This window comes from Aquarana catesbeiana, linkage group LG03, assembly GCF_042186555.1.
Source record: "Aquarana catesbeiana isolate 2022-GZ linkage group LG03, ASM4218655v1, whole genome shotgun sequence".
In the NCBI taxonomy this organism is placed as follows: Eukaryota; Metazoa; Chordata; class Amphibia; order Anura; family Ranidae; genus Aquarana; species Aquarana catesbeiana.
Window position 1 is genome coordinate 89,363,990 of NC_133326.1, and position 26,242 is coordinate 89,390,231.

At 42.2% G+C, this 26,242-nt stretch overlaps 1 protein-coding gene across 1 annotated transcript in view; it reads left to right on the top strand.

Annotated features, from left to right (window-relative positions):
* Positions 1-1,132: 1,132 nt before the first annotated feature.
* Positions 1,133-26,242, top strand: part of LIPC (lipase C, hepatic type) — a 307,115-nt gene continuing 282,005 nt past the window's right edge. Inside the window, exons 1-2 of the mRNA XM_073618814.1 lie at positions 1,133-1,268; positions 1,377-1,481. Of these exons, the coding sequence (XP_073474915.1) occupies positions 1,403-1,481 (79 nt within the window). The 5' untranslated portion in view covers positions 1,133-1,268; positions 1,377-1,402. The remainder of the gene's footprint in view (positions 1,269-1,376; positions 1,482-26,242) is intronic.

The window sequence follows — 26,242 nt, forward strand, 5'->3', positions numbered from 1 at the left end:
GAGTGCTCTTCTGTCCCGGAGATAACTCGGTGGAGGTGGTCCGCCGAGTTGCATTCTGGGAGAGAGTATTTATGGGGCGGACGCCATATTTCGGAGAGCTTTTGCCTCGTGGCCCTCCTGGCCTAGAGGTATGTGTCAGTGAGTACTATCTCATAGCCCTCTGGCTTGGAGGGTTACTCCTCTGCAGCCGGGCGGGTAGGCCCAGAAGTCTGTCTGGGGCCCGCTACTGCTGGGATGGTCTTGTGCTGTCTGTCCTGCGGGAAGAAGCCGGACAATTGAGAAGAATCCAGGGGAGGACCCGTCTTGGAGAGGTCTGAAGAGGGGCCTGGTGACTCAATTGGAGGACGCATCCTAGATTGCCCTACTACACAAGTACTGCCGGGTCGGCTTAAAGGTTCTGGTACTGTGTTTGCTGTTCACCGAAAACTACTACATCCTGTGGCAGAGGATTGTATGTGTTTGTCCCACCAAAGTCTGTGGCAGAGACTTTTTGTTCGTGCTGCGTTCCGATTGCTAGGTCAGTGAGAGAAACCTATCCGGGCTGGCAAAGATTCAATCCTAAGCTGAGGATACATTCATCCCAAAGATTTAAATTCCTTGACGCTACACCAAGAAAAGGTATTTAGACACCCATGCAACTCTCCTTCTACCTCTTTCCTGCTACTTCTTCCAGTTATCCCCATTAAAGCATTGAAAAAGTACTTAAGTGACTGGTGCCTACATTGCCTCGCAGTAAACTCAACGGAGACCCCTAGACCCAGTGTTGGTGAAATTACAGGTAACAAGGTGACGGTAACAGCCCGCTTAAATTAGCAGCTCCACCTTAAGTTAGTGCTACATATATACAGTACATATACATATATACACAGTATATGTGTTTTTATATATATATATATATATATATATATATATATATATATATATATATATACACACTTATATATAGATATATATTTATATGTATATATAGAGAGAGAGGGAGAAAGACAGACAAAAAGAATGAGAAGTGACATGGTATTAGTAGTCACTGTACCTGTTCTTTCCTATCTGATTGAAATGTTGGCTTTGAACCAGAACAGGGTAGGGAGACACAGAATTAGATGAAAAAAATTTGAACTTTCTCTTATTTGCGTCTAGGTTTGGTCATTTCGCAATGTGACCAGAATAAACCATTTGTCAAACAACTGTCGTCATGTGACCCATGGCAAGCTTTTTTGAACTGTTTAATTCATTTTACGTTTCTGATGGCCAGCCATCTCCACCAACAGGTACCCAGTTCTTTAAATTAGGCAAATAATAGCCAATATAAAATACAGTATTTTGTCATTTTTAAGCTCCTTTATTAGAGTTTAATAATTAACATCTGTGAACTTTAGGAATCAGCAATTAGATCAGCTACACTATGGGAAAAATGCAACTCTTCTACTTCTTGCTGTTTTTTCTAATCACCGAACAAACATTGGCAAAAAAACAATGTAAATGTGAGTACCAATCATTTCATTATTATTCTTCACACAACTATTTTACAATCATTCTGTTACAGCCTGAAAAGATGTATTTTATGAGTATTTAGACTGGTGAGTTTTTTAAATCTTTATTTAAAATTTGGTAATGAGCTGTTTAATGTACACCCTACATTTGAAAGCCCATGTGAAGAAGACCAGAACGGTGCCTTATTCTGTAACTATGGGTTTATTATGATGATCTACCGTTATTATTGTAGTTAATTAGCAATTCTGTAACTGTATGAGAACTAGGTGTTAAGAACAGAGACATTTTGTGTATACAGTGAATTATGATTATGTAGAGTCCTCGTTCATTATTATTAATGTGTGATGGAGGCTAGCACTTTTTAAAGAAGTAAATCATTTTAAACTCTCAGATTTTTGGAATATTATTGTATAGGCCCAAATTCAGTGAAATTCCACTTTGTAACTAAGTTTGGCAAATGCATGTCTTTTTTAACCTCTTCAATACTGGGCACTTTTACCCCCTTCTTGCCTAGGCCAATTTTCCGCTGTTGCACTTTGAATGACACTGTACCCATATGAAATTTTTATAATTTGTTCACACAAATAGAAGTTTCTTTTGGTGGTATTTAATCTCCACTGGGTTTTTTAATTTTTTGCTAAATAAAGGAAAAAAGGCCAGACATTTTGAAAGGTTTTTCTTGTGTTTCTGTTATAGAAATTTTGCAAATAAATAATCTTTATTCATAAGTTTTGGCCAAACTGAATTCTGCTACACTTCTTTGGTGAAAATAACCCAAATCAGTGTTTATTATTTAGTCTGTAGGAAAGTTATAGAGTCTACAAACTATGGGATATATATCTGAAAATCAATAAATCCTGATATACTGAAATTTCATTTCTTGAGACCCGAAAATACCAGGACAGTACAAATACCCCCAAATTACCTTTTTGGAAAGTAGACAGTCTAAGTTATTTATTTAGTAAGAGGCATGGCGCGTTTTTTTGAAGCTGTAATTTTTTTGTCACAATTGTTTGAAAAATGAAGAAAAAAATAGTTTCTTTTACATTTTGTTTTATCTTTTACATACTGTCACCAGTGCAGTACAGCATCAGCATATAAGTGGAGTGGCAAAGATCAGAGACAATGACTGGTGACAGTATGTTAAAAAAATAAAAAATAATAATCATTTTTATTTTTTTAATATTTTACTTTTTTTTTCTTTTATTGTTTTACATTTTTGTATATTTTTTTACATACTGTGACCAGAGCAATACAGTGTTACCATAGTAACACTGTACCACTCTGGGGAGTTAATCAGGGTTTTTTTTTTTTTTTACGTACTATGCTTGCTTATAGCAGTTATTTTAACTGATATAAGCAAATATTTTTACTGAATGACAATGTGTAGACACTGTCTATTGTTATTATTAGCTTTGATTGGCCACAGCTAATCACATGGTACAAATGGGCTGTCATTGGCCCTGTCTGTACCATGTGATCACTGTGACTAATTATAGCTAGCAACACAATTGTATACAATGAATGGCATTAAAGGAAGCCATTCATTGTTTACAACTATCATGTGATTTGCTGTCATTGGTCACAGCGGTCATATGGTACTCTCAGTGGGCCGGTACAATGATCAGTCATCCGCTGTGACTGGTGGACTTGCACCATACGATGTCCTCCCAGAAGAATCGGGTTCCTGTTGGCCTGTCTATTTACAATGACTTGGGCGGGAAATATTGGCCACAAAATGTGATCTGATCCTCATCTAAGTCACAACAATACACAAACATAATGTGCTTAAGCTGATGACACAAACAATTCTAATCTAAATTGGCCCTAGCATGTATAAATGTGAGTTAGGGACCTTAGATTGTAAGCTCTTTGAGGTCAGGGACTGATATGAATGTACTGCTGCCAGGTTCAAGGCTGGTGTCAGTTTTTCTTTTTCATGTACAAGGGGTGGGCAGCAAGTGGGCACAAGCTGTGTATCACAGGTGAGTTACTCAGCTTGTGCCCACTTGTATCCTGCCCCTTGCAGCCAGCTCTGTATACCTTTATAGGCAGATGCGGCTGAGCTGAAAGTGGAGCAAAGGGTGCCACTCCAAATTTATGCAGAGAGCTGGTTTGCGCTGGCATCTGAGCAGAGCAGCATTTGATGAACCAAAGAACTTCCACATTCTTACAACTGGTAAAAGGTTCCCATTCCTTCTTGTTTCCTGGGGGATAGTCCCGTGGCAAGGGGTCTGTCACCTGGAAACAGGCTTTCGATGATTTGGCTCTGGGAGTAAACTTTGTCCCCAAGTGTATAAAGTTTGTAGTGCACAGGCTCCAGCAACTCAAAAATAGCACCGCATACGCGGCGAGTCATGGTCCCAAAGACCCATGATGCAAGGGCCAATCTAGACACTTGCACTGTTAGTTGAAGCCTGTGCACTGCAAACCTTACACTCCCCGGCAGCTCCCGGAGACAATGCTCCAAACTGTAAGTAATTGCAACTGGCTGGCCTGATCCCTGAACTTTTACTCCTGACCTCTAAACAAATGTGTTACTTAATCTCGACCCTTGAACTCTGAGTGCTCCTTAAAAATTGTAGACCTGCACTTAGAACTGTCCCCAGAGCACTGGGACCGCATGTACAATAATGCTCATAAAAGCTTACGATGTTACGATGCAGGAACTGGAGTTATAAAAGTCTAACACAAAAGTATAGGACCCCAAGACAGCTGCACAAATTTAACCCAACAAAATCCGACATGTGCTGGTGGTATAATCAAGAACCCAGCACATTGTTACATGTCTGGTGGACATGCCTGCTCCTTCAACCCTTTTGGACACAGGTCCATAGCATCATATCTCAGGTGACCACATATACCCTGGACTACTCTACAGCACAATTTCTCCTACATCATATGTCTCTCGGTCACAAGACATACTTTATGTCCCTGTGATGCATATGGTGAGCGCTGCTAAGCTTTGTATCCCAGTACATAAATAAGTGCCTTTGGCTCGGGCATGCAGGCTGTGTTTGGCTGAGAAAACCCCTCCTCCCCGAATACTCCTGGGATATCATTTGCCTAGGCCTGGAAACCAGGAAGCAACCAAAGAAATTAAAAAATAATTTAAAACAAGCACATATGATATATTTTCCTATCTATTTACTAAGGCTAGCAGCATAAGGATTAAAAATAGTCAGGGTTAAATAACAGAGTGAAGTTCCCCTTTAGAGTGGTTGTTAAGCCACTGTCATATCTTTATATAATCCTGTTTCCTAATCCTATGCGCCCCTGTCTCTGTTTTATTATAAAAATGTTGTCTATACCTGATTTCAGAGCACTGCTCAGCACTTCTCTCTCTTGATCTGACAGCTAGTGCGGGAAGGGCCAAAAATGCCCCACTGACGTCAGTCGGGAGAACAGGAGGAGCGAGGCGGCCGGTCACGTGAGCGCCAAGAGGCGTTTTGAAATCAGGTAAAGACTGCACACAGGATTAGGAAACACAGAGGATTATATGACACATTAAAAGTAATTTCAGCAGCAGGGGGGGATGGGCACTGTCACTCATGAGCTGACAGGCAGGGAGGGAGGGGGGAGAAGACAGAGGAGAGCTGCAAATGACAGAGGCACATAAACTGACCACGGTGTCAGGGCTCAGAAGCCATGATAAACCGTGGTCAGTTTACAGTGGGGAGGGCAGAACCAGGCAGGATCAGCCAGGTATTTCAGGTTATACAGGAGGCCAAATTACACAGTATAAGCACTGTGCTGTAAAATATGCTTTAAAGGAATAGGATCCTTTTTTCTTTTTTTTTTAGGGTAACAAACACTTTAGGTTTGGAGCTATTAGGTTGCACACACAGTTCTGGCGTTTGTTTATCTGTGCATTACTTATTCCTGACCCATGAACCCTGCTTCACTTAATCCTAACCCCTGAATTTTCATTTACTTAATCATGATCCCTGGCCTCTGTATGTTACCTAATCCTGATCCCTGAACTCTGTGCATTACCTAATCACGACCCCTGAATTTCATGCATTACTTAATCCTAACCCGTGAATTTTCTTTTACTTGATCATGATCCCTGACCTCTGTATGTTACCTAATCTGACTCCTGAATTCTGTGTGTTACCTAATCCTGACCCCTGAACTCTGTGCATTACTTAAACCTGACCCCTAAAATCTGTGCATTACCTAATCACGACCCCTGAATTTCATGCATTACTTAATCCTGACCCTGAACTTTGTATGTTACTTAATCTTCACCCCTAAACTCTCTGCTTTAAACTCTCTTAACCTATAGCAGCACTGGTTCAGGTTTAATTCATTCCTTTTTAAGCCACACCTACTGCTACCACAATTTGGGCGCATACACGATTCGGCAAGAAATCCCTTGTATAGTATTTTTTCTGTTTAACAAATAAATTGTGGCTTGTGGGGCAGGCTACAAATGAAGGTGTGGTAACATTACACTGGTATCCCTAGTAGGCAAAGTGGGCCAATAGGCATTGTAATCATAGACGCTCCCAGCAGTACAGCTCAGACTGGATATGTGATCACAAGGATTATACTTGATTTGATTGTAGCCGTATTAGTGCAATTGTGACAGTTTTCTCTGATCACAAGGACAAATGTATTGTCCTGGTATTTCAGGGTTTTAGAGCTGCCTGCTCATTCCACTGTGATATCTGATATCCTGCCTGATAGTGCCTGCAGAGTTCCAGCACAGATTTCATTCAGCAGAGCCAGAGCAGCTAGGATAGCAGTTGGGGGTCTACTCACCTGTTGCTCACAGGTGAGTACTACCACTGATGCTAATTAGAGTTTTATGTGCATTTACATTGATGGTCAGTGGGAGGAGGAATGCCAACCACCATTAAACACCAATGGAAAAGGACATTTTTCTCAGTGATCAGAGTGTTATTTCCAATAACTATACGACTTTGCCCAACTCACTCTGTTCAAGGTATTGTCACTGTTGTCGTTGTTTTTGTCATTACCCATTCACCATCACAATTTCCAGTTTTTTGTTAACATATTGTCATAATTGCTCATTTGTTGCCCACATATTGTCACTGATGCATATTTGTTGCTAAATATTATCATGACTGTTTATTTGTTACCCAGGTATTATAACAGCTGACTAATTGTCACCCATGTATTGTATATATTGATCATGTATTGTCAGGATTGCCATTTTCTACTTATTGTCAGTTCCTTCAGTTTTATACGTATCCCACAAAAGTGAGCACACCCCTCACATTTTTGTAAATATTTTATTATATCTTTTCATGTGACAACACTGAATAAATGATACTTTGCTACAATGTAAAGTAGTGAGTGTACAGCTTGTCTAACAGTGTAAATTTGCTGTCCCCTCAAAATAACTCAACACACAGCCGTTAATGTCTAAACCACTGGCGACAAAAGTGGGTACACCCCTAAGTGAAAATGTCCAAATTAGGCTTAATTTGCCATTTTCCCTCGGTGTTAGTGTTACAAGGTCTCAGGTGTGAATGAGGAGCAGGTGTGCTAAACTGAGTGTTATCGCTCTCACTCTCTCATACTGGTCACTGGATGTTCAACATGGCACCTTATGGCAAAGAACTCTCTGAGGACCTGAAAGAAAGAATTGTTGCTCTACATAAAGATGGCCTAGGCTATAAGAAGATTGCCAAGACCCTGAAACTGAGCTGCAGCAGAGTGGCCAAGACCATACAGCGGTTTAACAGGATAGGCTACACTCGGAACAGGCCTTGTCATGGTCAACCAAAGCAGTTGAGTGCACAAGCTCAGCGTCATATCCAGAGTTTGTCTTTGGGAAATAGACATATGAGTGCTGCCAGCATTGTTGCAGAGGCTGAGGGGGTGGGGGGCCAGCCAGTCAGTGCTCAGACTGCATCAAATTGGTCTGCATGGCTGTCATCCCAGAAGGAAGCCTCTTCTAAAGATGATGGACAGGAAAGCCTGCAGACAAGCAAGCAGACTAAGGACATGGATTACTGGAACCATGTCCTGTGGTCTGATGAGACCAAGATAAACTTATTGGTTCAGATGGTGTCAAGCGTGTGTGGCGGCAACCAGGTGAGCAGTACAAAGACAAGTGTGTCTTGCCTACAGTCAAGCATGGTGGTGGGAGTGTCATGGTCTGGGGCTCCATGAGTGCTGCCGGCACTGGGGAGCTACAGTTCATTGAGGGAACCATGAATGCCAACATGTACTGTGACATACTGAAGCCGAGCATGATCCCCTCCCTTTGGAGACTGGGCCACAGGGCAGTATTCCAATATGATAACAGCCCCAAACACACCTCCAAGACAACCACTGCCTTGCTAAAGAAGCTGAGGGTAAAGATGATGGACTGGCCAAGCATGTCTTCAGATCTAAGCCCTATTGAGTATCTGTGGGGCATCCTCAAAGGGAAGGTGGAGGAGCGCATGGTCTCTAACATCCACCAGCTTCGTGATCATGGTGGAGTGGAGGAGGACTCCAGTGGCGACCTGTAATTCTCTGGTGAACTCCAAGAGGGTTAAGACAGTGCTGGAAAAAAATGGTGGCCACACAAAATATTGACACTTCGGGTTCAATTTGGACATCTTCACTTAGGGGTGTATTCACTTTTGTTGCCAACAGTTTAGACATTAATGTCTGTGTGTTGAATTATTTTGAGGGGACAGCAAATTTACACTGTTATACAAGCTGTACACTCACTACTTTACATTGTAGCAAAGAGTCATTTCTTCAGTGTTGTCAAATGTGAGGGGTGTACTCACTTTTGTGATCTACTGTATATATATATATATATTATATTATATTATGTTCTGGTGAAGAAAAAATTCACTGTTGTCGCTGCTTTTGTGAACATTAATAGTATTTGCTAAATTGTGTGACAATGGTGGTCGTTGCAACTTTTTATCTCGCACGGTATTTGCGCAGCAATTTTTTTTAACGCGTTTTTTTTGGAAAAAAAACTGTTTTGTGCTTTACAAAAACCAAAACAGTAAAGTTAGCCCAATGTTTTTGAAGTTACGCCGAGTAAATAGATACCCAACATGTCACCTTTCAAAATTGCACGCGCTTGTGGAATGGCGCCAAACTTTGCTACTCAAAAATCCCCATAGGCGACGCTTTAAAATTTTTTACTGGTTATATGTTTTGAGTTACAGAGGAGGTCTAGGGCCAAAATTATTGCTCTCGCTCTACCGATTGCACCGTTTTCATATGTGGGCGGGACTTACGTATGCGTTCGCTTCTGCATGCGAGCACACAGGGACAGGGGCGCTTTAAAATTTTTTTTTTTTTTTATTGTTCATTTTACTTTATTTATTTTAGTTTGATGCTTTTTTCCCAAAAAAAAAATTTTTGACCACTTTTATTCCTATTACAAGGAATGTAAACATCCTTGTAATAGGAATATGGCATGACAGGTCCTCTTTACAGTGAGATATGGGGTCAATAAGACCCCACATCTCACCTCTAGGCTGGGAAGCCTGAAATTAAAAGGAAAAAAAACGATCCTGGCTTCGATCGTAGCGGTGAGTCGGTAGAAGCGCGGGAGGGGGGGACATCCCCTCTCGCCTCCCGTAAGAACGATCAAGCAGTGGAACAGCCGCTATGATCATTCTTATGGTGTAGGGAATCGCCGGCTGAAAAAGCTGATATCTGAATGATGCCTGTAGCTGCACCCATCATTCAGATATCCCGCACAAAGTCAAGGACGTTGTATGATGGCCGGCGGGCGGGAAGTGGTTAAAACGCATTTTTTTTTTTAACACAAAGTTGTCCATTTATACAATATTTCTACCACATAGCATGTACATACCAAAAATGACACCCCAAAATAGATTCTCCTGCTCCCCCTGAGTACGGCGATACCACATGTGTGAGACTTCCACAGCCTGGCCACATACAGAGGCCGAGTACAGCCGAGCATGGCTCAGCATGGCAGGGTATGGCTGGGTATGGCGGGGTATGGCGGAGTATGGCGGGGTATGGCGGAGTATGGCGGGGTATGGCGAGGTATGGTGGGGTATAGCGGAGTATGGCGGGGTATGGCGGAGTATGGCGGAGTATGGCGGGGTATGGTGGAGTATGGCGGGGTATGTCGGAGTATGGCGGGGTATGTCGGAGTATGTCGGAGTATGGCGGAGTATGGCGGGGTATGGCGGGGTATGGCGGAGTATGGCGGGGTATTGCGGAGTATGACGGGGTATGGCGGGGTATGTCGGAGCTTTGCAGAGTAATGTGGGGCTTTGCAGAGTAATGTGGGGCTTTGCAGAGTAATGTGGGGGCTTTGCAGAGTAATGTGGGGCTTTGCAGAGAGTAGGGATGGCTGAGCATGGATGGATGGATGGCTGGATGTCTCTGTGCAGCGCTGTGGGCACTACACATCCAGCCCACAGCGCTGCAGCCATCCATCCACCCCCCTCTCCGCTCACAGTGTACCGATCGGTACACAGGGGGGGAGGAGAGGAACCGGCGTCATCAGATGACGCCGGTCTGTTTACATGTGATCGCGCCGTCATTTGACGGCACGATCACATGGTAAACGGCCGCGATCAGCCATCGGTCATGGATGTGTTCGGGTGCGCGCCCCAGGGGGCGCGCGAGAGGGGAATTCTGGGAGGACGTCATAGTACGCCCTCCCAGAGTTATCCAACTGCCCTGCAGCCGTCATTCGGCTATGGGCCGGTTAGTAAGTGGTTAAGGATTGGACTGAAAATAACAGAGTATGCTTGCTAAGGATATGGATAATTTTGGTCAAATTCATGTTTGTTTTAATCAAGGTATCCTTGTAGCTAGAGTATAAGGAAAAGCACCTACTACAGGCTAGTACTAAAACATGACACAGTCAGGCCACGATTGTAGAAATGTGACTCTTGGTCGTAAAATGCATTGCAATAAACATAGCAACCAATAATAATTCATTTTCCATGTTCACCTCTAAACTACTAAAAAGTAAAATCTGGTTAATTGGCTATTCAATTTTGAACAGATTTTCTAATACATATATAGAAAGTGTGCACAGTGCTTGAAGGTTTGCCACATTTGCTATATACAGTCAGGTCCATAAATATTGGGACATCGACGCAATTCTAATCTTTTTGGCTCTATACACCACCACAATGAATTCGAAAAGAAAAACACACAAGAAGCTTTAACTGCAGACATTCAGCTTTAATTTGAGGGTATTTACATCCAAATCAGGTGAACGGTGTAGGAATTACAACAGTTTGTATATGTGCCTCCCACTTTTTAAGGGACCAAAAGTAATGGGACAGATTAACAATCATCCATCAAACTTTCACTTTTTAATACTTGGTTGCAAATCCTTTGCAGTCAATTACAGCCTGAAGTCTGGAACGCATAGACATCACCAGACACTGGGTTTCATCCCTGGTGATGCTCTGCCAGGCCTCTACTGCAACTGTCTTCAGTTCCTGCTTGTTCTTGGGGCATTTTCCCTTCAGTTTTGTCTTCAGCAAGTGAAATGCATGCTCAATCAGATTCAGGTCAGGTGATTGACTTGGCCATTGCATAACATTCCATTTCTTTCCCTTAAAAAACTCTTTGGTTGCTTTCGCAGTATGCTTCGGGCCATTGTCCATCTGCACTGTGAAGCGCCGTCCAATGAGTTCTGAAGTATTTTGCTGAATATGAGCAGATAATATTGCCCGAAACACTTCAGAATTCATCCTGCTGCTTTTGTCAGCAGTCACATCATCAATGAATACAAGAGAACCAGTTCCATTGGCAGCCATACATGCCCACGCCATGACACTACCACCACAATGCTTCACTGATGAGGTGGTATGCTTTAGATCATGAGCAGTTCCTTTCCTTCTCCATACTCTTCTCTTCCCATCACTCTAAAGTATGCATGCAATATTTAAAAAGACGTCTCCCCACCCAACACCTTTTTCCTTCTTTACGCCTGACCCTTTTACCCCTCCCTTGACCAGTCTAATCTTAACAACACCCCACCCCCCCCATTCATTTTTTCTTTTTTTTTTCTTTTACTCTCATCTCTGTATACTTCTGCCTTGGCCCTATTTACCTTGCAAGCACAGTACAACCATATGCCATCTCTGAAAAAGCCAACTATTGACTGTAACTCACTCCAGGAACAATCTCAGATCCACTCCAACAAACCAGCTTTGTCAAGTGGTGATGTAGCCTAGAGTCCAAGATAATGTTTTGATGACCATCTCTAACTTAAGGGCTTACCTCCTCATCTGTTTCTAATTTACGGCTGTTGTGTATTTCTTTTAGCCCGGGTTCACACTATTCCTGGCTGCGGATCGCACAGGAGCTCTGTGCGTCCCTGTTCCCTGTTTCAGGGACAAATCAGGGCCGATTCTATTCCTGAATTCGGCCCTGAAACGGAGCCAAAGACGCACAGCGTTTTTGTGCAGTGCGCTCCGCAGCCGCCCCGGAGATATGTGAACCGGCTCCATAGGGAGCCAGTCACATTCTCCTACTATGGGAATTAGATGCGGGAAAACGCACATCTAATTCGCATAGGTGTGAACCCGGGCTTAATGTTGTACATTCATCTTGCAATGTGGACTGATCACACAATGTGATGGGATACTTTTAGAGTATGTAAACCTGCACCTTTCTTTCCTGGTATGTCTAAAACAATGAACTGTTTTTCTGTAAAAACATTCACTTTATAGCGCAATACAAATCACCATTTATAGAATCAAAGGATTATCAAAAAATATTATAAAATACACAATACTGCAGCACACCATGTGGTGCCTTTTCAATTATTGCACACATAATGCTTTCACAAACTTCAAATTTCATAATCCTCATTTGACCCGAAAGAAGAATGAAACAAAGACACATATACTGTATATCTGCTACTTTACACACATTTAAATATACGTTAAGTACAGCAATAGGATATCTTTTCATGCTATCAGATGGGATCACTGGCAGGGGAATAACATACTATGAGTCATTAAAAGATATCAGCATTAAGGGACTTGATCAGTTATTTGCTGAACAGCTCATTCATTTTTGTAATTACCCCATCTTTACTTATCATATCACATTAAGGAATCAGTTTTACAAGCTGTTTAGATTAGTTCCATGACATGTCTGCTGTATGTCTTCGAATATCTGGCATTTGCGGGGCAGTGGTTGCTTTGTCAAGAATCAAAGGACTATTCTGCTGTGCTTCCTGCGAATTGAAAGCATTCATGGCTTGGTTTACATTAGATTTAAGTTAGAATTTTTTCATTTTAAGAATGTTTGCTTAATTTTCTAATCATTAGTGGGGTCAAATCAACTGCAGTGGCAAGAAAATTTGAAGGAACAGGAAGGAAAATGGAGAATTTTTCTCAAACAAATTTCTGTGTATGTGGCTTTTGTTTGGTGGAGTCTTATGCCGTGTACACATGGGCGGACTTTTCGGCATCAAAGGTCCGACGGACTTTCAAAAGAATGGACTTGCCTACACACGATCACACCAAAGTCCGATGGATTCATATGTGATGACGTACGACCGGACTAAAATAAGGAAGTTGATAGCCAGTAGCCAATAGCTGCCCTAGCGTCGGTTTTCGTCCGTCGGACTAGTATACAGACGAGCGGATTTTTCGGCCGGACTCGAGTGCGTCGGAAAGATTTGAAACATGTTTCAAATCTAAAGTCCGTCTGATTTTCACCCGAAAAAGTCCGCTGCAGGTCCGATGAAGCCCACACACATTCGGATTGTCCGACGGATTCGTCTCGTCGGACCAGTCCAGTCCAAAAGTCCGCCCGTGTGTACACGGCATATGGCAGTCTCTATTGATGCATAGGCATCTACTGATAAAAAAAAAGGAAAAAAGACAGATTTGTTTTGAAACTGGTGAGAGAACTGGTGAGGTAGCCTGAGTCTCCACAACTATCAAAATACTAAGGCCCCTTTCACACCAGCAGACCGATCAGATCTGCCTGTCCATTTTTCAAGTGAACCCAATGGGACCAGCCATTGTTCTCTATGGGGTGGCGAATGTTAGGAGACATGTGTCCACTGTCACCAGCCAGCAGATGGGGATACGTTTGCCATCCGTTCAGCAGATCAAATCAGATGAGAATTGGATTGAAATGGACATGCAGTCCATTTCCATCTGACTGCCCCATAGAGAGCAGCGAGCTGTGTCTGTGTCTGCTATGCATAGTGGAGCAGACCCGGACCTGTCATCCACCTGCTCAATGAGGATCCGCAGAGAGATCCCCTGCTGGGCAGGTAGGTCCGCCTGGATGGATTCTGCCCCATGTGAAAGTGACCTAAGTGATCAACAAGGTTTGGCAGGTGGGAGGGAGCAGAGTCAAATACAATTTTTAAAAGTCAAGATTTTCATATGCTTCTATTACCTTTATCTGGACATTCTGATGGTTTTGACTCATGATTTTCACTAATGCTAACCACTGTCCATTCAATATAAAGTGTCCAGTTTTGTGACAAGATATTATAAAAGAGTTTTTAAGGAGGCAAAGTTTTGATTGGGTGTTAAATCAAAAGTTAAACAAGATGCTACTACAGCCTCCGCTTTGTGCCATCAATTCTACCTGGCATGCTTTTTTTTTTTTTTTATTTCCTGATAACTTTTTGCAATACAGTACTTTTTCATCAAGTTATAACATGTATCCTGCTAGAAACGAAACTCAATTTCATAAGAGACTTCCACAGATCGATTCCTAAGAAACTTATTTGTAACAAACAATGAAAGAACCTTTGTTAGAATAAAATACTTCTGGGAATAGCCAGTTTGAAGTATTAAACCTGTATTGTGATATTTGCTGCGAATGTAGGCTTTTCAACAAATGTTAAAAGCAATAGCAGTACCGTATTAACATTATCAAACCAAGAATCTACGGATACATTCAAGGCCCCAACTTTAATAAATAGAATATTAGCGATGTGATTTGAAATAATTTAAAGTCATTAAATAATGAACAGAATGCATTTGCTATGAAATAGAGATTATTTTACACAGCTGGTCTTTGTATAACTTTTGTAGATTTTTAGACACGAAGGATAAATGAACATAGCTAGGATTACCAGGTACTGAAGTAAAACAGAATGTAAAATTAACCTTAATACCCCTTTGAAGGTAGAGAGATTAAACAAAACCTCCTACATAAGTTGTACCTATTTATCTGCAGCTCTCATTTCATCTATTTAAAGTGCTGAATTATAAAGCTTGTCTGAGGGTTCAGAAAAAAGGGGACGGAGAGCTGAAGTTAAACTTTGCAGAGCTCAGTGAGGAGAGCTCTGAGAGCTGATTTGAAGGAAGGGACACCCCCCTCTCCACAGAGCACACAGGAATGGAGCTGAGGCTGTCATTCAACTAGAGATCCCTCCCCTGTCACCATTTTTCTCTTGGAAAAAAGTTGAGGATAGCAGATCCTCACAGTAGCCTTCTATAGAGACACCAGGGTTAAAGAAAAATATACTTTATTGAAAACAATGTAGTAATGAGTAACATTAAGATAAAAATACCACACTACCACCAGTGCAAAAGATTAAAAATACAGGGTTGTCAAAGTGGATACAAAGCTAACAGCACACCACAATCATGCATGTCTTCCATTCACACCACCAGGACATGGGAGAAAAAAAAAAGATTGAACTTCAATGAAGGTGAACAATATAAAGCACAGATTGCACAATGAAGATTGCAAATGGGTAGTCACTGCTAAAAAAACGACGTGTAAGTTGCTGTTCATGGAACTGTCATTGAATGGTCACCCCAAGGACAGGAAGTTCCTGTAATTCAAGGTGGGTGTCACAGAAAGTTTAAACCTGGATGGATCACTGCTGCAGAATCAGCAATGTATCTGTACAATAAAAGAGCTGGAACTGCACTGAGGTAGAAGATGCAAACAATGAAATCCTCCCAAAGAGACTCAGCTGTCTCTTGGAATGGGGAATATGCGGGCAGAACAGATGTCAGGTGTCAGTAAGTCCACTCAATAAAGACAGGAGTAGGTATAAGAGAACCATCATTGCCAAACCATGGAGGGTAAGATCTTTACTCACTGTCGGTGAGATGACACCTTTGCTTTCACTGTGTCTGTCAGTCCCATGTTGATGCAGATAGTCCAGCCAAATAATCAGTTTGTTGTTTCCCGGCTAGTATAGATCCTTATCCAATGGCTATAGTATCAGCATGGGTGTCTGTGTAAGCAGCTCTCTGACCACAGTGATGATGTCACGCTAACATGTTTCACCCGCCAATGAGCGCAAGCTTCTTCAGAGCAAGGAGGGTCTGTGGGTTGGTGCCTTAAATACCCATTTCTATCATGTTGTACTTGCGTATGACCACCAGATGTCCTAGGCACACACTCCTCAAATAAACACTCATCACATCTACAGTACCTTGCAAAAGTATTCACCCCCTTGGCATTTTTCGTGTTTTGTTGCCTCACAACCTGGAATTACCATGGATTGTTTGAGGATTTGCATCATTTAATTTACAGAACATGCCCACAACTTTGAAGATTTTTTTTATTGTGAAGCAAACAACAAATTAGACAAAATAACAGAAAAAGTCAATGTGCATAACTATTCAATGTGCATAACCTTTTGCGGCTATCACAGCTCCAAGTCGCTTTGGATAAGTCTCTATGAGCTTGCCACCTCTTACCACTGGGATTTTTGCCCATTCCTCCTTGCAAAACTGCTCCAGCTTCTTCAAGTTGGATGGTTTGCGCTTGTGAACAGCAATCTTTAAGTCTGATCACAGATTTTCTATTGGATTGAGGTCTGGGCTTTGACTAGGCCATTCCAACAGATTTACATGTTTCTTCTTAAACCACTCAAGTGTTGCTTAAGAAATGTATGTGGGATCATTGTCCTGCTGGAAGGTGAACCTCTGTCCTAGCCTCAAATCACACGCACAGAGTGGTACAGGTTTTGCTCAAGAATATTAATGTATTTAGCACCATCCATCTTTCCCTCAACTCTGACCAGTTTCCCAGTCCCAGCTGCTGAAAAACATCCCCACAGCATGATGCTGCCACCACCATGTTTCACTGTGGGGATGGTGTTCTTTGGGTGATGTGATGTGTTGGGTTTGTGCCAGACATTTTTCTTTGATGGCCAAAATGTTCAATTTTAGTCTCATCAAACCAGAGCACCTTCCTCCATACATTTTGGGAGTCTCCCACATGCCTTTTCGCAAACTCAAAACATGCCATTTTGTTTTTTTCTGAAAGTAATGGCTTTCTTCTGGCCACTCTGCCATAAAGCCCAACTCTATGGAGCGTATGGCTTATTGTCATCCTATGTACAGATACTCCAGTCTCTGCTGTGGAACTCTGCAGCTCCTCCAGGGTTACCTTAGGGCTCTGTGCTGCCTCTCTGATTAATGCCCTCCTTGCCTGGTCCATGAGTTTTGGTGTGCAGCCGTCTCTTGGCAGGTTTGCTGTTGTGCCATGTTCTTTCCATTTGATTATGATAGATTTGATGGTGCTCCTAGGGATCATCAAAGATTTGGATATTATTTTATAACCTAACCCTGACTTGTACTTCTCAACAACATTGTCCCTTACTTGTTTGGAGAGTTCCTTGGTCTTCATGGCAGTGTTTGGTTAGTAGTGCCTCTTGCTTAGGTGATGCAGCCTCTGGGGCCTTTGAAAAAGGTGTGCATATGTAATGACAGATCATGTGACACTTTGCACACAGGTGGACATAATTTCACTAATTATGTGACTTCTGAGGGTAATTGGTTGCACCAGAGCTTTTTATGGGCTTCATAACAAAGGGGGTGAATACATACGCACATACCAATTATCAGTTTTTTATTTCTGAAAAATAGTTTTATGTATATATTTTTCTAATTTTACTTCAGATTAAAAAAACATTGAACTAAAGGCTGAACTAAAGGCTGTAATGTAACAAAATTGGTAAAAAGCCAAGGGGGTAAATTTTGCAAGGCACTATAAAGCACATAGACAGAGTATTTCCTAAATCACAAAGATCAGTTAAATATACACTTTGAAATTGTATATATCTCTAAATAAAGAAGAAGAACCTAGATACCTAAAAGTTGAAAATAGTAGTAAAGCACACACACAAATATACCAAAAAATTATCTATACATATATAATAAAGCGCAAACTACAGAGGGATCAAAAGTGCTGAGCAACAATGATCAAACAGATAAAACAAACTAGTATTCACTACCAGGTGTCAAGGGGGCCTAAAAGTATCTAATTTCTTATTGGTCACATTTCTAGAAATGCAGACAGATTGCAATCTGTATTTAACCCATTTGGCATAAGCGTACCCAAACTGCAAATCCTCATTTTCTTTTTTTGTGTGAGCACAGAATTAATGTCCCCTCTTCTAAGGGGGAGATTCAGAGCATAGATTCCTTTAACTTTCAACCCGTCTGGGTTACCATCATGAAACTGTAGAAAATGCATAGCTAGTGGACATTCATCTTCCTTCTTTCTAATACTACCAATGTGTTCGCCTATCCTGATTTTTAACTGTCACTTGGTCTAGCCAATATAGGCCTTTCCATATGGGCAATTGAGCATATAAACCCCTCGTGTAGTAGAGCAATTTGTAAAATCACGGATCTTGAATTGTTTTTCCCTTTCCAAACTGGTGAAAACATCCGTCCTGTCTACATAACCACAGATAGCACATCGGCCACATGGATACATTCCACACAGTGGTGGAAGCTCAGTAAGCCAATTAGAAATCTGTGTCCGTCTGAACTCCGAATGGACCAAACTGTCTTTCAGATTTTTGGAACGTTTAGCCACCATCAGAGGGTATGGGCCTATAATCTTACCCAAAAGTGGTGATTTGGTGAGCACATGCCAGTGTTGGTTCAAAATTGTTTTCACCTGGTTCCACTGAGATCCAAACCTAGGGATCATTCTTGCTGGTGAATTGATAGCATAGGAATGAAGCAACAGACAAATGTGACACTTAATTGAGACAGGTATACACTATAGAAAATATGCTTTGTACATTGGTTTACAACCAATTTAAAGTCTAGCTAAAAAATTCTTTTTTTTTGGTTTTGCGGTGTTGAGGGGTCAGGTTTACATCATGACAAGGAAGTGTCACCAGCACACCAGGATCTCCAAAATTGGGTCCAAAACTTTAATGACATAGTATCAAAAAAATAAATAGAAGCAACGTTTCGGAGCCACACAGGACCCCTTCATCAGGCATGTGAATGGGTCCTGCATGGCCCTGAAACGTCGCTTCTATTTATTTTTTGATGCTATGTGATTAAAGTTTTGGACCCAATTTTGGAGATCCTGGTGTGCTAGTGACACTTCCTTCTCATGATTGCAGTTGGTTCCAGTCATTGGTCATTTCAGCACCCAATCTAAGATACAGCCATTTGTGCAGGAACGTGTGCGTTGGGAGTATTGCATTGGAGGTTTACATTGCTGTCTGGGTATTCGTTTGGAGATACACTCATTGTAATTGTTCTGATCACCAGTTTCAATGGGAATAAAAGTGGGAGTACAACGAAAGTTTTTTTTGGCACCAGAACAGGAATAGAGGGGAAATCTTTCAATAGTGATACTTGATCCTGTGATAGCTGTTACATTTGAAGGATTTCTATTCATTTCCTTTTGAATCTACAGGACAGGAAGTGAAAAGTAATCCCTCTAAAGAGACACATATAACAAAAGAAAAAATAGCTAACAGTGATTTTAACCCCCCTCTACTCTCTCCAGAATGAAAAACAAAGCTTTGGCTTTAAATAAACTTTAATATGCCTATAGAAGCAATACAGACTTAACTATGCCTTTTTCTTACAAGTGACATGTATACTTAGTAAATAAAGAGGTATTTCATTATTCATTTACACCTTATGTTAACCGTTATATTATTATTCTTTGATGGCTCTTTGTTTCACTGTAACAAACTGGCTTTAAAGCCTAGTTACATTTGACAAAAAAAGAATAACATTCACTGCAATCATAGCCGCTTTTTGACTCTTGCACCTGACACCCTCTTCTCTAGTGAAAATAATTCTATCCAGCTTTGACAGGGTGGAAATGTTTAAGTTGGAGCTAGTTTCATCACCTGTGGTTCAATTCAGAAATTATTTTTTAATTATTTTACTGCTGTCTACAAACAACAATACAATGATATTAAAATGCAATTATGAATAATAACATTATAATAATATATTTTTTTGCTAGGTACTAACTGTATTCAGTATTGAAGATCAGCAATAAATTAAAACAGTTACATATTAATGTCAACTTTGACTTTGGTCTCAGACTACTGTACTAAGTGTTCAGCAGAAAATGCACAGTACACTCTTTGTAATGTTCTATTCCATGTTTATTCCCTTTGAAGTAGCAGATTACAAAAGCCCCATTATAGAACAGTATTTAATATCTTCTCTATACATGCTTCTAGTTCACACGTTAGGCTTGTTAATCCATAACTGGGAAGTCTCTGGTGGGAAAGAAAAAGAAGATATTTTCTCTGCAGATTTGCCAGGGGTTTGTTTTGTGAATTTGTTATTTGTTATTTCTTTGGTGTGTGAATTTATCATTCTTAGACCCACCTTCCAGATTTATCAGAAAGGTGGTAAGAACTTCAGGATTGATGATTATGTGAGGCAAAAAGACTCACTGGGGTTGATTTACTTTTCTTTTCTTTTTTTTTTTTTTATTTAATTTTTTTATAATTGTTTTTAGTAAGAGATTTCACAGATACAAGCATGGAACAGTCAACTTTGTCACAGGTAGGTCAGAGTATACAGAGAGCAACAGAAATAGAGCAACAACAGATAATACACTGCTATCTGTGCTTTCTATCAGCCAGCCGTCTCATCGCCCCTGGCACCCCATATGGGATCAGACTGTGCCATGGGCGGCCAGACCACTTGGCCTCAAGTTGCTGAATACTTCAGCGTGTTCTCACAAGAAGAATCAAACATAACCCTAATGAACTGCTAGGTCAATTGCCCTGTGCTATATTTGACGAGTGTTGTAAAATCATCTAGAAACTGAACAGTTTAATGGGAATATTCAATTCGTTCCGTATACAAACAAATGTATGTATGAGAGGAAAGATTTTTTCTCCAGCAGTACCCAATTTCTGCCAGCAGAGGCTGATAGGAGTATTGAGTACAGGAATAGACAGGAGAAGTTAAAGATAGAAAAGTTGAAGCAAAGGTAGGGGGAAGGAAGAAGAGGGAGGGTATAGGGGTGAGGGTGCAGGCTGCAAGGAGAGCTGGGAGATGTTGGAAGGCTTAAGAGGAGGGTGGACTATAGGTGAGAAGGAACGGCCCTGGGGCTATAAAGAAATTCCAATATGTCGGGCCCAGGGCTCCCAGATACCTTTGAATTTCTCAAGTTTGTCAAGGATGGTGTTAGAAGTCTTTTCTTGATACATGATCCAGGAGATTTTTTGTTTGGTTAAGTGGAAAGAAACCGAAGGGGAATTCCAAGCCCGTGCTATTGTCAGTTTAGCCCCTAGGAGTATGAAATGAATTAGAGTTTGGGTGTATTTTGGAATTTTTGGATGAGAAGGGCTATTCTTGGTCTTGGTTGACCACTGTTCCAGTAGTCTTGCGGATTCAATTAAAGATTTTGTTCCAATAGCCTCTGATTCTGGGGCATTGCCACATAGTATGGAGGAGAGAGCCCAAGTGACCGCAACCTCTGAAGCAGAGGGGTGATGACTGCAGATAGAATTTAGCTAGACGTGTTGGAACCAGGTACCAGCGGGAGCTTCAGTCAATATGTTTAGAATCCCCTTGAATGTGCTAGTGAAGTAAGAATGCCAAGTGTCTAGATCCCACTCTATGTCAAGGTCACATTCCCAGCTCAGCATGTATGACACTTTCCCCAACTGTTCAGCTAGGGCTGAGTAGAGCCCTAGCTGAACAGGGAAACTCCCCCCTCATATACGTGGCTGTGGAGGAAGGCAGAGAAAGGCATTTCTAGTTTTGTAGTGCAATAACTTAGTTTAAGGGGTCCGTTCTAGTTAAAGTAGTGCCATATTCGATAGAGACCTTTATCTAGCCACCACTGAAAGACCTTGATATCCATCCTTGGAGGGAATTGGGGGTTGTGGAAAATGTGGGCCAAGGGTTGCCACCCAGATGTTATGGAGTTCAATTTATGTAGGGAGTCGCTTAAGGCTACTGAGTCAGATAATGTAGGGAATAGAATAGGGGGCCTACTTCTAGGGGGGCCCCAGATTAGGAAATCTAATGTGAAATTTGGGATTGCTTGTTTTTCCATCCATATCCAATCAGGTTTTGGGCTCCTGGAGTATATGGTTGATATTTGACTCAGTTGTGCCGCCTGGTAATACCACCAGAGGTTAGGCAGTCCTAATCCCCCCCTTCAGTCTGGGTCTAAAGATGGGTTTTTTTAGGAAGACAGTGACTCGTTTTACCCCAGATAAAGCGGATTATTGCCAACTGAAGGTTGCTAATATGGAGTTTGGTAACTGATATGGGAAGAGAGCAAAAGAGGTAGAGAATTCTTGGTAAAAGGGTAATTTTGATTGCATTAACTCTTCCTAACCAGGACATCCTATACATAGACCATTGGTCAAGATCTGTTGTGAGATTTCTGTACATGGGCGGGTAATTGTGTTTGTATAGCTGATCTATAGAGGCCATCAGATGGACGCCTAGGTATGGGATGGAGGTATTGCTCCAGGAGAAGGGGAAATGATTCCCTAGTCTATCTACTAGGGACATGGGGGTCAATACGTTGAGGGCAACAGATGTGGACATGTTAACTCACAGGCCTGAGGCCTGTCCAAATTTGTTTAAAAGCTATAAAACATGTCTGGAAGAATAGAGATTTAACCTCCAAATATGGAAAGGCTTCTTCGCAGTAAGAGCTGTGAAAATGTGGCATAGACTCCCTCATGAGCTGGTTCTGGACAGCTTAGTAGATTGTTTTAAAAAAGGCATGGATTCTTTCCTAAATGCATATAATTTAACAGGATACTAATATTTATAGGTAAAGTTGTCTTTTTTCAACCAGATTAACTACTGTATGTAACTGTGTATGTATAGTAGCCCTCAAAAATTCCACTTGCCTGATGCATTTTGTGAGTGTATTTTGAGGGCTTGCGAGGAAGAGCTGCCTGGGGGTGGGGGGGGGGGGCGAGCACCGTCTGCAGTCGGGTTGTATGGGAGTCCTTCCCCCAGCGCTCGCGGAAGGTAAGAGGGAAGAGAAGGTGGCTGGATCATCAGAGCGCGAGGTACATCACCAGCAGCTTTTGTTTCAATAGTACAATTTCCCCACACTCGCTGTCACAAACAGCTCCACCCCCTGGTCCCGGGACTTTGATAGATAGATCACCCGTCCAATTTGATACACGAGTGACGTGTATCAAAGTTCCCCGGCCAGGGGGGCAGGGCTGTATGTGATGCCGAGCAGCAGGAACACTCTGCTATTGAAATGAAAGTTGTTCCAGTGATGTTTCTTGGCGCTTTGATCATCTGGCCGGCAATCCTCTTCCTCTCTTCTCTTCCTCTGCATGGTGGACAAAGGGAGGCTGAATGGTGGACAAAGGGAGGCTGCATGGTGGACACAGGTAGGCAGCATGATTGGCACAGGTAAGCTGCATGATAGACACAGATAGGCTGCATGGTGGACACAGGTGAGACTGCATGGTGGACATAGGTGAGGCTGCATGGTGGACATAGGTGAGGCTGCATGGTGGACACGGGTGAGGCTGCATGGTGGACACGGGTGAGGCTGCATGGTGGACACGGGTAAGGCTGCATGGTGGACATGGGTGAGGCTGCATGGGGGACATAGGTGAGGCTGCATAGCGGACACAGGTAGGTTGCATGGCGGACACAGGTAGGTTGCATGGTGGAGACAGGTAGGCTGCATGGAGGACACAGGTAGGTTGCATTGGTGGACACAGGCAGGCTGCATTGGTGGACACGGGCAGGCTGCATTGGTGGACACAGGTGAAGCAACATTTATGGACACAAGCTGCATTGATGAACACAGGTGAGGCTGCACTGATGGGCACGGATAAAGTTGTTGCTAATATTTATTTTTAGAACTTAATTCTGCATAAAACATTTAAAGTGATTGTAAAGCCTCAAGTTTTTTTTTTAAATGACAAACATGTCATACTTACCTCCACTGTGCAGTTCATTTTGCACGGAGTGGCCCTGATCCTCGACTTCTGAGGTCCCTCGGTGGCTCTCGCAGCTCCTCCCCATATCGTATAACCCCCTAGGAGAAGTGCTCTTCTGGGGGGTTACCTTGCTGGCATGCTCCCGAATGTAGGACTCGGCCCTGTCATTGGATTTGATTGACAGCAGTGGGGGCCAATGGCTGTGCTGCTATCAATCTATCCAATCAAGACCTGAGAACCCTGGGCAGAGGAACAGCGCGTCTCCGCCGTGAGAAATTCCAGGGCTCAGGTAAGTAAAATGTGGGGGCTGGGGGGGCCGGTCAATGCCAGATGTTTTTTCAACAAACGCGAGGGTTTACAACCCCTTTAAGTGTCATTTCGTGAGATAATTTATGAGGGCGTGTTTAGGGGAGGAATTAAAGGCGGGACAGGGTAGGGGTTGGGTGGGGCAACTGGTGGCGAGTAACAATTGAGGCCTGGCTAGTAGCTCAGGACTTTAAATTTTGAGCCCTGTGTATAGTATATGTATGTGTGTATGTACTACTATGTAACTACTGTATGTAAGAACAAGCAGGACAGTCTATGTGGAACAGATGGTAGTAAAGGGTTAGGGTTTGCAGTAGGATTTCAGTTGCAAAGGACACACAGGAGCAGTACCTGGGTCAGCAGCCAGAACACAGCTGGTACACACATTAACAAACATTTAGCAGATAAGGACATGGTCAGTAGGTAGGTCAAGATCAATGTCAGAGAAAAACAGCAGAGGTTAGGCAGTCATCAGGACGAGGAGAGAGAGAACAGAGAGAGAAGTGACACTAGCTGGATCACAACAAGTCGCTATCACATGATGCAAGCAATTGAGTCCTTACAGATGGAGGAGTTCACTGTCTGACAACTTCTCATGCCTAGGCCAAGTATAAACAAATGATGTGCACTTGTATGTCACATATAATGAAAGAAATGTTTCTCTGAAAACACTTGCTCCTTGGCTTTAATTTTATGTGGTTTCAGCAGTCAGCAATAGCAGCCTTCATTTTTTTCTAACGACATGTCCTTTAGATCAACTGTCAGTTTTCTCATAGGATGTTTTACTGGTTATATAACCTGTCTCTTAGAGCAAAAGGTAGGAGATATCACAGGAAACCTGTCATAAACTATGGGAGTTTTCATTGCTGATATTCTTCTGCAAATGCCAATCAGGAGTTGATACTTCACTTGTTCAATGATTGCGCCAAATCCATGACCCAGTAGCTAAAAATTCCAGACACAGCCGGACAAGTAGCATTTTCAGAGGCCTTGACCATGTTCTAAATTGCATACAATTTATTTTATTGTAAAAAGCATTCATTATATACATTCATGGAGTCAGAAATCATATTTCTTCCTGACTGAATAAAAGTACAAGTTACGTGTAGTTCTGTAGTTCTTTTCACCAGCCCGTATGTCCCTATAAGACACAGTAGTTAAATAGGAGCCAATAGATTTAAATAGAGGGGAAGCAGGGAATTTTGTCCTGTAGTGACATAGGGACTGACTGTCTTGAAGAACTACAGAGTACAGGAGGAAGTAGGAAGTCTACACTCCTGAAAGAGTCACATTCTGGGGCTGATTTACAAAAGCTGTGCGCCATCAGTAGAGGTGCACGGTGAGGTGTAACGCAGATTTTCATATTTACAAAATGGTGCGCTGGGAACAGAGCATGAATCCCCCATTTAATATAGCGACCTCGGCGCACGGGAGAATGAAATCTGAGCGGCACTATGGACATGGCGCATGGCATCTTCAATTCAATAATAACAGAAGATGGAGGTGCCAATATTATGGTGTGATGTGAGGAAGTTTAGTAACAACAGCCCAAGTAACAAATATGCCTAAAATAGAATAAGAAAGTAACTTTTTCAGAGAAAGCCTGCTGTACGTTTAGAACTGCGTGAGATCAATGTAGGCACTGCGCATGCGCAAGCGGCTCTTGTGCTCGTTCAAATGGGTTTGTTCACTGCACGGCCAAAATCTTAGTAAATGTCAAGCAACGCAAATGCAATTGCGTGGGTTGAACGGGCGCACCTCTAAACTTGACTTTCTTTTTTTTTACGCTGGTTCACCTTTATGTATTTTTTTTAAGTAGATTTGCACACAGGTCATGTTAGCATGTCATGTTACCAACAACTGACATGCACCTTGTTAAAATTATTTAAAAAGACTCTCGCTCCTCTAGCTCCTCCTAAAAGGGCATTTAACCTTCCCCCTCTAATGCATATGATTTCTTTGGGCTAGCTTTTGCTTTTAAAGGGGAACTCCACACTCCGTCCTCCAATGCTCTTGTCTCCCCTCTCTGACCCCTTGGATTTCCATGGACTAACTTTTGCTTTCAAAGGGGAACTCCACACTCCACTCAATTCTCAAAAGGCTGTGAGCTGCCTTCACCAATCCAAACCACATCCTTTTTCTGAGCATACAACAGGGCCAGCTAGGAAAGGGGCAAGAAGAGTGATCGCCCAACCCCCTCCTGAACCATATAAGGCCACATGCACTCAACATAGGTGGCTGCCTTTGGGGCATGTTGGACTCAGCCCAATACCAACCACAAAGCAACTTGTACCCACTAGTTTAAAGGGGCTTTCCACATTCTGCAAAGCCCACTGT